This window comes from Plasmodium vinckei, assembly GCF_900681995.1.
Source record: "Plasmodium vinckei vinckei genome assembly, chromosome: PVVCY_12".
Taxonomy (NCBI): domain Eukaryota; phylum Apicomplexa; class Aconoidasida; order Haemosporida; family Plasmodiidae; genus Plasmodium; species Plasmodium vinckei.
This window is the reverse complement of record NC_051304.1, coordinates 405434-419682: the sequence shown is the minus strand read 5'-3', so window position 1 is coordinate 419682 and position 14249 is coordinate 405434. Positions and strand designations below refer to the sequence as shown.

Sequence of the window (14249 nt, the reverse complement as noted above, 5' to 3'; positions counted from 1 at the left end):
AATTATTTCTGTTTTGTATGTAGGATGATTATATCAGGATATCTAATTCACAATCCCATAATATACATAAATATATTTTTTAATTTTAGTAGTTATTAAACTATGTAACTCCCAAAAATATGTTAAGAAAATTTTGAGTATATTCAATTACCTTTTTTATTATATTCGTATAAAATAAAAATATGTATATGAGAAACAAATAATAAATATAGGCACATATCAGTTTACGAAGTTTTTGTTTGTTTCTTAAATAAAATACAATTTTTGTTTTTGCACATATTATGCTCAGAGTTTTTATTTATTAAAACATAATTTTTCTATAAAATGGAAAATATAATTGTAAGTGCTGTATAATACTATACCTCGAAGTGTAATAGCATAGGTAAAAATTATCAATTAATGTCTTTCCCCAAAATTATATGTATGTTTTATAAGTATATATATATAGGCATATTATATATTTTTTAATAGTTTATTATACCATTGGTATTTCGCATATTTTTATGAATGAGCCTAAATGATCAATGCGCTATTAATATTTATTATATATTTTTTTTTAATTTCCAAACACATTAAAACTGTATATAGGTTTTGGGAGGATGTAAAGAAACTTAGTATTAGTTAAAAATTAGTATAAAATATATAAAGATTTTTTCAGGAATACAATTATTTCATTTTATGCGAGATTAATATTTTTTTTTACAAAAACAAAATTATGTTTATTTTTTTTTCGTTCACAAATATATGCACATAATACACATTATTTATTTTTTTCATTTTTATTTATTTTTTTTTTTGAGATACTCCTTGAGGAAATTTAACTTATGAAGTTTTAAAACAATTATATGTTTTTAGTGAATAATATTTATATTTGTTAATAAAGTAGAAAGTTAATATACAGTATGGATGCATTAATCTGTATATACAATATGTCCCATGAAAAATAAATGAATAAATAAGAAATAAAGATAGGAATAATATATATATATTATATATATATATTGTGTGTATACATATGTGATTGTGTGAAATAGTGGGGTTGTAGTAAAATATAAATATATTAAAAGAAAAAAAATTAAAAGGAAAAGATGAAGGTAAAAGCTAGCAATTTTGTTTATTTACAAAAAATAGTGCTTTTGGTTTTGGCTTTTTTTGTTTTAAACCATGAATTACTTGTTGAAGGAACATACGAAACGAAGGGTTACCCTTTAATACACCTTTCGAATAATAATGAAACCATTGGATCTGTCAATAATTTGGTTAAAAACAATTTAATAAATTTACTATCATTATATGAGAATGTAAAAATTGAGGGCAACGAAGCGACTATTGATAACATAGCAAAACTAGAAGATGAAACAAAAGTTGAGAGTATAATAAAAGGAAAAATTCAATATATTAATAAAAATGCGAATAGTAAGTATATGATTAAATATTCAGGTTTTATAAATTTATATGAAATAATACATGATCATAATATATATTTTTTAATACATTTTTTAACAAAAAATATGAGTGGTGGGCTAGTTATAATATTACCTGAAAACTTATATATTGATAGAGATGAATATTTTAAGATAAATAATATAGACCCTAAGAAATTTGCGAATGTTACAAATGACGTATTAGAGAAAAGAATTTTATTTGCTCAAAAAGTATTATTAAATTTAAAATTAAATCAAGCTATTTATTTTGTTATAAATAATAAAGAAGTAGAAGACATTTATAAAAAATATACAAGTAAACTTTCAATATTTGATTTAACAAGAAATGTTAGTGTTGTCCCTGTTTCAAATTCTATGACTATTAAAAAACTTAATGGAAAAAGTTTATATTATTTTTTAAGTAATGATTCTATAAATATAAATACAATATTTAATCAAAAACAAAGTGATGAAATATTTCTACTTACAAAAAAAAAGACAATTGTAATAACCCTAGATTATAATGTCTTTAATGTTATCAGTGATTTTGCATCACACACTACTTCAAAAAATTCAGGCATTATATTAATGAATGAATTAATATCGTTATTTACCCAAGTATACAAAAAAGAAGACATAAATTATAATATTTTATTTTTTTTTAGTAATTATTATTATGGTATAGACAATTTTATAGACTCTTTAAATCAAATATTTAAAGAAAATATTGAATTCGTTATTTGTTTAGATGATTTCAATGAAGCAAATGTTTTTCTCCACCAAGCCGAACAAGCAAAAAAACAAAATAATTTATCACGATTTTATGATATTTTAAAAAAAAAAATTCAAAGTAATTTCAAAACAGAATTAAAAATTAAAAAGAACAAAATCAAAATTAATAATAAGCATTTACCAAATATTCATGAATATTTTGTATTGAAAAATCTTAATAGTTTTACTTTAAGTTCAAAAAATAATAATTCCACTTTTCTTGCAAAAACCCCATTATTAGAGAATAAATTAAAAAAAGATAATATTAGAAAACATGCTAAGGCATTATTCGAAGCCCTTTATACATATGTAAAACCTAACATGAAACCAAGTAAAGATGGAAAAGAAATAGAGTATGATACAACAGTATATACAAATAATATCAAAAATAATGAAGAGATTAACACTATTGATCAAAATCTTAATAAATACAATAAATTTTTTCTATATAAAGATGATATAGTAAAACTATTTAATTATATTAAAACATTAATAAATCCTCAAGATACAAAAAATAATTATTTAGTAACAGATTTTACAATCCCAGTTGATAAGACATTAAAATATACTTATCAAACACATTCTAAAATTACATTTTATATGGTTATATCCTATTTATTCCATTATATTCATTTCATTATTGTTGGCATTTTAACATATATTCTGTATATTTTTATTAAATATCAAAATTCTAAATAAATTGCTAATAATAAATAAATAGACATTATGATGTTTATGTACTTATAAATAGTTTTTCATTTCCTTATTTTTTTTTTGGAATTTTTAAACATATATAAATATTTTAAAAAACTTTTATAATTTTAAGGTTAGGGAATTTGTCTATATAAACCTATTGATTACTTACAATAATTACTAGCACGATTAATATGTGCGCAAACACACACACATATATATATATATATATATATATATTTATTTATTTATTAACTTAAAAAAGTGTAGTCGTCTTATTGCCTTTTTACAGATTGGCGGTCATATAAATATATATTTTATAAAATGGTTGCGCATAAATGATAGCGTTAACTATATAATATTAAATCAAATAAGTTATCATACTAAATATATTTAGCAATGTTGCTAAAATAGGAAATCATAAATTAATGACAAGTAAAATTTTTTTTATTCAAAAAATATTAATAACAAAAAAAAAGTTTAATACAATGGAAATGAAGGTTAAATGTGCATAAAAAAAATTATTTTAAAAAATAAAATACCACCTTAAATCATCAAATGATCTATATATTTCGTTGGATAAAGGAATACATTAAAAATATAATTTAACTAGAGACAATCTGTATTTTCTTTAAAAACAAAGCGATAAATACAGACACAAAACTTAATATATGCATAATACATTTATATGTGTGTATTATTAACTCCAACCTATATATTGTCATTTAAAAAAAATCGAAAAGGTAGTTTCCAATCGTATTGTATTACATTTTATATTTTTTAACAAAATTTAAAATGAAATACAATGCAAATTATTACTTTTTTATTGGCTTTTTTGTGAACATACACTTTCAAAGTTCATGGATGATAATCCGTCGACACTAACAATATTAGAAAAATTAGAATTTATTGAATATGTTTGTACTAAATTGTCATCATTTATAGTTAACGCTTTTTCTTTTGGTTGTTTTAATTCATTCCTTGGTCGATGTACTCTTTCTTCTCTTTTGCTTGCATTTACATGTCTTAGACACATTAATTTTTTTCGTAATGTTTTATAACTTATATTAAAATTAAGATAATTATATTTTTCATGTTTAGTTGAATCATTTTCACAAATACTTTTTTTTTTTTTTCCATAGTGTAAATGTTTTAATTTTGGATTATCTCTATTTAAATTCATATTGTTATTATTATTACTTAGTACCATGCTTGACGTGTTATTATTAGCATTAGTATTATTGGCCATATAATTATTTAATAATCTTTTGGAATTGTATAAAAAATTATATCTTAAATTCATATTTACAATACTATTTCTTAAAGTGCCATATTTTTTCGAAATATTTATTATTTCAAAATCATCATAACTCTTTTCATTTGTATCATAAGAACAAAAAAAATGTTTTATTCCGTATGCTACCCTAATACATTTTATATTCACATTTTTTAAATTAATATTAATATGCTTAATTTTGTTAGCACCGCTGTTTCTAGAGTTTCTGGATCCTCTTGTTGCTCGAGTTTTTTTAGGCACCTTTACTTCCTTTTCTTCCTTTTCCCCACAGGCTTCTTTGGTTATATCATTTTCATTTGTTACTTGTGGTTGATTTGCAGAATCCGCTTCAACTGTATTCGTATTTTTGATGGGCCCTGTAGGGTCTTCGTTGATAATAGGGGTAGCGTTATTTATATTTTCATTAATTTGAATTTCCTTTTTTGTATCGATAGAGTCTGGAACAGGGATAGTATCACCTGAAGGTGCCTCTTCTTTAACATTTTGAACCGATTCTTTTGAATCAATTAAAGTAGTACTTTGATCAATAGATTCCTTTTTTAATGGAATTTCATTATTAGCTAATATCTGACTTTTAGTTCGTCTTTTTCGTGTTTTTTTAATAGGTACTTGGCCATTCCAATTAATTTCATTTGAATTTTTATTACAAGAATTTGCCCTTGATCTGGAATTGCCTGAATTTCCGATAAGTTCACTTTTCGTTTTATCGTAATAAAATGATTTTAAATAATTTTTGACGTTCGTCAATACTTCTTCTTCACCCTTTAATGTATAAAAGAATTTATAATATTTTTTGAAATATTTGATTTTAAATATATTAAAATTAACATATTTACAAATAGTATATCTGCCTCTTCTAATTAATTTAAACATATTTAAAGCACAATAAATATTCAATGTTGTTACAATATATTGTTTAACATTTTCATAATACTTTTCATATTTTTCTTTTACAAAATCAAGGATTTCCGATACTGTTACACCTTGATTTAATATATCATTTTTGTCCTCCAATCTGTTAATTATTTCTTGTTTAGAATTATTATAATTTATATCTCCAAAAGCCATCACAATATTCTCAACACTATTACTTCTCACTATTTGCTCATCACTATTCTCGATGTTATTTTCATTACTGCCTGTGCTATTTTTTCTGGGATTATTCGAAACATTATTGATGTAGATCTTGGGAATATCAGACACAGATGTTTCAGGAGATTCCCTATTTATATTATTTTTATTATTATTACAATCGTTGTTATTATTTTTATTTTGAATTACTTTATTATCATTTTCTTCAATTGAATCAATAATAACGTTTTCATTTTTGCAAATTTTATTATTATCATTTTTTTTATTAGCTATATCATTTAGTGCATAAATATTATTATCATTTATATTAATTTTTAGTAATGCAAACATTGCTATTTTAATAATTTCAAATATAATGTGTTTTTTCATATTCTTTAAAAAAATATATTTTTCTTGTTGATCATTTATTAATCGAAATTTTACAGTTGAACCCATATATTTCCAGATTGTATTTGTATTATAAGATAAATATTCACATATTCTATCAATTTTGATATTATTACTTCTTAAAGGTATATTTGGATTTAATAAATTAAAATTTTTTCGTTTTCGACCTCTTTTTTTTGGAGGTTGATCATTTATTAATTTTTCTGGTATTAACATATTATTATTAATTAAATAATCATTGTTTCTATTTGGATCTAAATCATTTTGTTCAAATGTAATACTATCTTTTTGTCTTCTTCTAATATATTGAGTTTTACCATCTTCTAAGCTCAATGAACTTAATTTTTTATTCATTTTAACTAAAACGCTGTGAGGTTTCCTACCTCGTTTCCTTCCTCGCCTTCTTCGCCTTGGCTTGTTTAATGCATCTTCATAATATTCAAAATCATAATTTCTTGGTTTTCTATTTTTTCTCAAATTATGATGGCATATTTTGTTTTCTTCATTATTTAATTCATCTATGCTGCTCATTGTATTTTTTTTCTTTCTACATATACATATATATATGCATATCTGAATTATTTTTTTAAAGACACCTAGATAACTTATATAACTTCATAAAAAGTTAATGATACACAGAAATTAATACATAAGTATATAAACATTATAATTTGTATATACACAGATGGAGACATGAGATAATATGAATTTATTAACTTGAAATGTTATTACGAAAAAAAAATTAATACAAATACAAATTTGAATGATATTATATCATCTAAATAAAAATTGTTAAATTAGGTTTACATGGTGTTTTCCAATATACATATACATATTGGTGTTTATGTAGAAATGAGGTTAATATGAAATGAAAATAATTATTTAAATGTTAATTAAAAGATATTATTTTTATTCATTTATTTATATACAATGCATAAATGTTATATAACAACGTGGAGTAAGAAATGGTTAAAGACAACTGCGTTCAGTTATTGTTAATAAAGAGGGTTGTCTTTATGCAATTGTTCAACATTAATAAATACAATAGTAATAACAATAAAATGTAGTGCTTTATAGTTAAGCAGTTGTATATGTATGTTATAAACTTGCATATATATGTGTGTGTGCAGACGTGGCGTCAATACACGTACTATTTATTAACTTTTCCATAAACAATACTTCTCTGTATAATATATATATATTTACATAAATCAATGAAATATAAATCTCACTATTAATAAATTATGTAAATTTTGATTGTCAATCAAAACTAAAATTTGAACAAATCTGCTAAATTGAACAAATAATTTCCCATACAAAAAAAATAATTAACATAAACACTTCAAACACTATGCCATCTAAAATGGGCAAAAAGAAAATTTATCAAAAAAAAATTGCACCAAAAATTTACATTGTAAATATTCTAAAACAAAATAACAATAATAAATTATGTATTATATATTTGTTAAATCTATTGTTTTAAGGTAATATTACTTAAACAAATATATATATAATATTACAATATATATAAATATATATGTAAATGCGAGCGTGTAATTTTATTAATGCATTTATATATTTAATTAGTACTATTCACAATATTGTTAAATTAAGGAATGTGTAATTGTTTTTTGTTATATATGCATAAAGCAACAAATGACTTTATAAATAAATATATAACATTTATCATCAACTGTATATATATTTTTACAATGATATTTACACCTTTTATATTTATTTCTTCAAATATAAATTCACCGTTTTGTGAATTGTCTAAACACTTTTATAATATTACCAAAATGGTAAAAAATTTTATTCTGAATTTTCTTTTAATTATAATATATCGATCATATATTTCCCCCACAATTTATATATATATATATATATATATATAATTATGTACTTCTGTTTTATTTCATATGAAGCATTTTTTATACGCAGATGCTACAGGAAACAAATCAATGGCAATGTATATGTATATATACGTAATTTCCAATCAATATATTTCCACAATTGTTATATTAAAATGTATTACAAAAATCATTATTTTGATTTATTGAAATCTAATAATTGTATAAGCAAAAAATAAAATAATGAAATTTAATAATAATTTTTAATAGTGATAATATATTCACTTTTTTTAGTATAACAAAGCATTTCGCGCTTAAATAGTATACAAATATTTGAATTATATATATTATTTTACAAATATATTTTTGCGTTTTTAAGGTAAAATATATACTTATTATTTCATGTTATGTGGTATACATATGCATATTATTATATGTATTAATTATATGATTTTATGATAAATATTTTAATAAAGTTAAAATAGTAATAATACATACATGCAAGTAAATATTTTAATTAAAGGATTATTTTATTAAAAATCTATGAATATAAAATAAAAGAAATAACATAAAAATAACTAGTGCATTTTATTATTTAAAGAGGGATTAATAAAAATATATGTATCTCTGTGGAGCCTATAAATTTTTTACAAAACAATAAAACCTTTAATATTATGGCTAAAAAGGAACTTTTATTTAGCACATATATTATTATCGAAAAAAATAAAATAACATGAATGCTATTTTTTTTTAATGATACTATGGAAGCTTTGAAATTAATAGTACGTTACCGTATTGTGTAAACTAATACATTTTACACATTATGAATCGTCATGTAAATAAATAAAATATTATCCACGTATGTATAAATATGCACTATTGTATTAAATCTTATCGCTTTGCTAGTATAGCTACAATTTTTTTTATAATAAAGTATTTAAAAATATAATAATCTCAAAGCATGGAAGGATTTGCTAAATTTATAAATTAAGATGGTTAGCATAATATGTTATGTGCCACACAATATGTGTGCATAAATCTTTATGGGTATAAATATTTTCTATATTTATTACTCATAATGTGTTGTATATTATGTTTATATTTTAAATGCGTACAAAGATATTTCTTTATATATTAACTCATATAATAAATTGGTGATGATTTTAAAATAAACTATTATGAAAAACATAAATAAAAATATCATTCATATTATCATATAATCATTATTTATTTATGCATACACATTTTAAATAAATATAAATACATCATATTATAAATTTATGGAATTATTAAAGATCCTTTCATAACCTATGCTTATACGAAATACGACCCCATAAGTATTATGTTTATACAACTATAATATATGGGCATATTTATTTTATTTTTCAATATACTATTCATTTAAATATTTATTTATGCATTATTTCAACCTTTTTTTTGGATTGTCCATTTTTAAATTTAATCCCCAATTATGAAACCCGCTTTATAATAATGTAAAGGATGTTAAATATATTGGAATGTAAATGTTTACCCTTTTATGGATAAATATAAAATTGTTGACTTAAAAAAATGTTATTTGCAAGAGATAATCACATTTTAATTAGTCGTTCTTATAAATCATGAGGAAATAAACAATATAGCGTCTATACAATTATGTATGTTATAATTATTAAAAAATTTTGTGATTATGCAAAAAAAAAGTAAAATACATATTAAAAGGTTGAATCAATTTTTAATTTTTTTTACTTCAATTAAATGTTATTATTTTAAAAAATAATTCATTTGTATGCATATATATATAAAGAGAAAATTCCATTCTAAATTATTTTGAATGCAACAAAAAAAAATTTCCATCACGTGAATTTTTTTAAATGAATTTGTTGAGTATACTATATATTGGGAGCATTAAAAATATTATCATTGGGATAATTTATATATTTTTTATCAATTTGTTTTATTCTCGAGCTATTATTTCTTCGTTTTGTGTCCGCGCTTTTTTTTTAATTATACTATCGAAAAAATATATTATATTTTATATATATTTAGTTAGTATTCAATTTAATAGCGTTCAAAACATCAGATTAATTTTATGGGGGCCCAAAAGGAAAAATAAAAATAAAAGTGAAAGATATACATAAAAATATTACGAGAATAAATGCATATAATATTTTTATTTTCTTACATATTCTTTAAATAGCTAAATAAATCAAACAATAATTGAACGCTGGTTGATAAATTTGGTCTATAGCTTTTTAAAAATAGTCTCTACATAATTATATGGAAAAATATATTTATAGTTCTATACTTGCATTAAAAGCATAAATGTAGCATTTCATTGGCAATAAGTTTATGTTACAACGCTTTGCGTTATTTTGTTTATTTATATTTTTTTAATATTTTTTATTACTTTTCCCCTCTCCTTTATCATTCTTATGTTTTGAATTACCCACAATGCCGGTAATTTCTAGTATAGAAATTGATAGGAAGCATTCAGACTTTTACGATGGGGATAACAATGTATATTATTCAAAAGAGTATGAGTTATTTTTAAGTTTGTGCAACAACAACATTTATTGTTTCAAAGTTAATGACCAAAAAAATGCAAAGTCACAAAGTTTATACAACGTTATGTATCCAACTCTTGTTTTGGAATCATGTATAGATATTGATGACATAAAAGAAGATCATTATAAAAAATATTCAAACAAAAATTGTATATCCTTATTTAATTCTATAGGACATTTTTATTATTCTGATAAAAATGTTTTTTTATCAACAGATGATAACAATATTCATCATTATATTTTAGTTCCTAATAATTTAAAAGAAGAAAATAATGAGAATAAAAACGATGAAAAGGATATAAATGATGAGAGTACAGAAAAAAATATTTATTTATATGATTATGAAAATAGCGAAGATGAAAAATTATATAGTTATAGTTACAACTGGATATATCTAAAGCAAAAAAAAATATGGAAAACAAATAATATTAACATATCATGTTTTAGTTATAATAATATAAAATATAAAAAATTAATTGTGGGATATATTAATGGACTGATTAATGTATATAATCTAAGCACATATAAATTGGCATTTTCATATAAAATTCATAACAGTAGAATTACTAATTTAAAAATGTACAAAAATTTTATTATTAGTTCAGATATAACAAAAAATATTTTTATTTATGATATAGACAAAAAAGAAAAAGTTATATCATGTGAAGATCATATGAGTGGAATTGTGGATTTTCTTTTTTTGGAAATTAAAAGTGGAAACGATCAAATAAAGATTGAAGCACAAAATATGGACGAGGAAAACATAGAGAGAGAATATGAAGAAGAAGAAGAAGAAGAAGAAGAAGAAAATGAGGACGAAGATGAGAACGATGAGGGAGAAGAGGAAGAAGATAAAGATGAAAATGAGGATGAAGAAGAGAACGATGAGGGAAAAGAAGAAACATTGATAGGATTTATTAGTATAGGTAATGATAAAATTATGAACGTATGGAATTTAAGTGCTTTAAATTTGGAAAGCGAAGAAGATTTCGATCAGCTTAAAAATGAGCATAATGACATCAATCCTAGTAGTAATAAAAAGAGAAAGAATAAAAAAAATAGTAATTTGATTACACAAAGTCCAATTAAACAAATTTATCTAGCAAATGATATAAATAATGCTATAATTATACCTTCAAATTTGTTTAAAAATCAAAAAAGTAAACTAAGTATAGAAGATGATAATATAAAATGGTTAATACTTACCCATAATAATTCTGGGGATCTAATTTTTTATAATCCATTAAAAGGAAATATAATATATAAATTTAAAGAAAATAAATACCTAATTAATGAAAGTAATGTAATTAAACTCGTTTTATTAAAACATAAATTGTATATATTTAGAGAGGACAGTTCTATATTAATTTATGATATAAGAAACTTTAAATTAATAAAAATATATGCATGTAAATTGGAAGGAATTTTTGAAATGATATTTTTTAATCCAAACCCTAAGCCTGTAGTTAATGATGAATATAGTAATAGTGATGAAGATGAGGGTTCAATAAATTCAAAATATGATACAGAAGTATTTGAATCAGATAACATAATAAAAAATAAATGTGCAATTTTAATAGGGGATAACATTATAAGAATATTAAATTTTGAGGATAATTTAATTTCACAAAAATTGTTAATTGGGCATGAAGATGTTGTGTCAAGCATTAAAATAAGTGAAAGAAACCTTCTTTTATTTAGTGGGTCTAATGATAAAAATATATTTGTATGGAATTTAAAAAATAATAATTGTTTATATATATTAAAAGATAATTTATATACTATTAATGCTATTGATGTTAATTTGAAAAAATTTCCAAAAATATTACTAGTTAGTGTTTGTGAAGATAGTAGTTTAAAACTATGGAACTTTTCATTTAATTTAGATAATTTAAAAGATAATAAAAAAAAAAGAAAAATTGATCAAATTTATGATAATGAGGTTATTAAAAGCAACTTGACTATATACCCTCATAAGGCTATGATAAATGATGTGACAATATCCCGAAATTCGAAGGTAAGGAAAAATGAGAGTATACTCCTCATTCTTGAAAAATTGTGTTTCTTTTTGATGTTGTGTTCTTAATTTTTCTGTGTGCATACGTATATATACATAATTGAATGATTTCCCTTTTTTGCAGATGATCGCTACTTGCAGCAAAGATAAGACAATAAAACTATTCGAGGCGAATACTCTAAAATTGATATCATCTTTAGAAGGGCATACAAAATCAGTTCAGAGTATATGCTTTTCTAAAACAAGCAATCTTTTGTATAGCAGTACATATGAAAGTATAAGAATATGGGATATGAGCACATACCAGTGCCTAAAAAATATTCAAAGTCTTGATTTTAATATTACAAAAATGCTAATATTAAATGACAATTGCATGATTAATGGATACAGTAATGGGAATATAAGTATTATAAATATAAAAAATAGTGAAAAATTATCAACTGTTAATTATCATAATGATAAAATATTTTGTCTACAAAGTTACAATAATAATAATGAAATCGTTTCTTCTTCTATTAATGGAGATTTAATTTTTTTTAAAAATGTAAGCGAAAAAAAAGCTAGTGAAAATATTTATGAAAAAAAAAAAAATATATATTATGAAAATTGTTTAGAAAATTTATTAAAAGAAAATAAGATTAATGAATCGCTACTTATTTGTTTAAAGTTAAATAAAAAATTTAAGTTTAAAACAATCATCGAGAATTATTTAAATTCTTATACATTTAATATATTAAATATATTAAAACAATTCGAATATGAATATGGTATAAGAAGAATAATGGATAAAACTAATAATAACTCCAATTCAATACCTATCAAAAAAGAAACAAGCTATTATAAAGATGAAGAAATCTCCAATAAATTATTAAATGGAAATTCTCAAAAAAGTAATATATCTATAAATAACTCCAACATCGATTCTATAAATACTAATATGGAAGAAAATAAATTAAAGAACTTATATTATGATGATTCTAAAATTACTAATATTCAAAATCATTTAGAAAATGCTGATATATTAGAAAAATACATTTATACAAAGTTGTCAGAATTAGAATCTGATAAATCGGATAAGTTAGTAAATAATGCAATGCCTAAAGATTCTGATCAAGGGAAAATTAGTGAATCAAATTTTTCAAAGCAAATAAAAGAAGAAGATGAAGATAATGATGAAAATTTTGTTATGTTTTTAAAAAAAATGAAAGCCACAAGTGAGCATTCTTACTTTTTGTATCTTAACAAATTGATGGATTTTATTTCTTTTTTTGTTATGAATCATAGATTTGCATATATAGCCAATTTTCTTCTAAATAGCTTAATTAAATATATCAGTTATTCAGATATATGCAAGATTAACAACTATCAGCGTTTTTTTGATATTTACAACAGTTACATACCAAGACATAAAAATAGATATTTAAAGGATTTGCAAAAATCGAAATGCTTTGAGTTAATAAATATAAATTACTACAAAGGGGATATTAAAATGATGAACTAATTTAGAATTAAAAGTTTACGATTTTAAGATTAAGGAATGATATGTCGCAAAAAATGGATAAAACCCATGGATGCGCACAAATAAAAAGTTAAGTTGGAATGCCCATATATACATTATTACAAATAATTCCTATACACCAATTAAATTTGTAACATTGAAGGAATAATGATTTCCCTTCAATGTCTTTAGTTGATACTAAATGTTATGCTTGTGCATCAATATGCTTTTTGTAAAACATTAAAAAAAATTTTTAATTTGGCATTTTCTACATATTTTTGTTTTATAATATTTTGTGTAATCAAAATTTTTTTAAGCGAAAGCTACTGACACTTATATATTGTAAACTATATGAATACAATAAAATTTGTATTAAATTATGATAATCTAAATTATCTTATGAAAGATTCATTTTTAGTATTGATTTATTTTTTGGTGTGTTTATAAAAAAAAAATAAAACTAAAAATATGTTCACACATTTACAACAATATATTATCAAAGGAAGAGGAAAGGGTCATATATATGATATAAATAATCATAGACATCATAAATGTCTTAATTTTATAGTATTAAAAGATAAAAAAAACGAATTTAAAACATAAAATACAGAAAATATAATCATTGAAAACATATAATTGTTTTTCATAAAATGTGG

At 21.6% G+C, this 14249-nt stretch overlaps 3 protein-coding genes across 3 annotated transcripts; 2 read left to right on the top strand and 1 right to left on the bottom strand.

The window, feature by feature from the left end:
* Positions 1-1088: 1088 nt before the first annotated feature.
* PVVCY_1201250 (conserved Plasmodium protein, unknown function) lies at positions 1089-2894 on the top strand (the record flags this gene model as incomplete). The annotated part of the gene is made up of 1 exon (XM_008625137.1): positions 1089-2894. The coding sequence occupies one exon, from the start codon at positions 1089-1091 to the stop codon at positions 2892-2894; it is 1806 nt and encodes a 601-aa protein (XP_008623359.1).
* An 817-nt stretch (positions 2895-3711) lies between these two features.
* On the bottom strand, positions 3712-6018 carry PVVCY_1201240 (conserved Plasmodium protein, unknown function; the record flags this gene model as incomplete). Its single annotated transcript, XM_008625136.2, has 1 exon — positions 3712-6018. One exon carries the CDS (start codon positions 6016-6018, stop codon positions 3712-3714), a length of 2307 nt encoding a protein of 768 aa, XP_008623358.2.
* A 3947-nt stretch (positions 6019-9965) lies between these two features.
* PVVCY_1201230 (U3 small nucleolar RNA-associated protein 13, putative) lies at positions 9966-13596 on the top strand (the record flags this gene model as incomplete). Its single annotated transcript, XM_008625135.1, has 2 exons — positions 9966-12095; positions 12220-13596. The coding sequence occupies 2 exons, from the start codon at positions 9966-9968 to the stop codon at positions 13594-13596; spliced, it is 3507 nt and encodes a 1168-aa protein (XP_008623357.1).
* Positions 13597-14249: the final 653 nt, after the last annotated feature.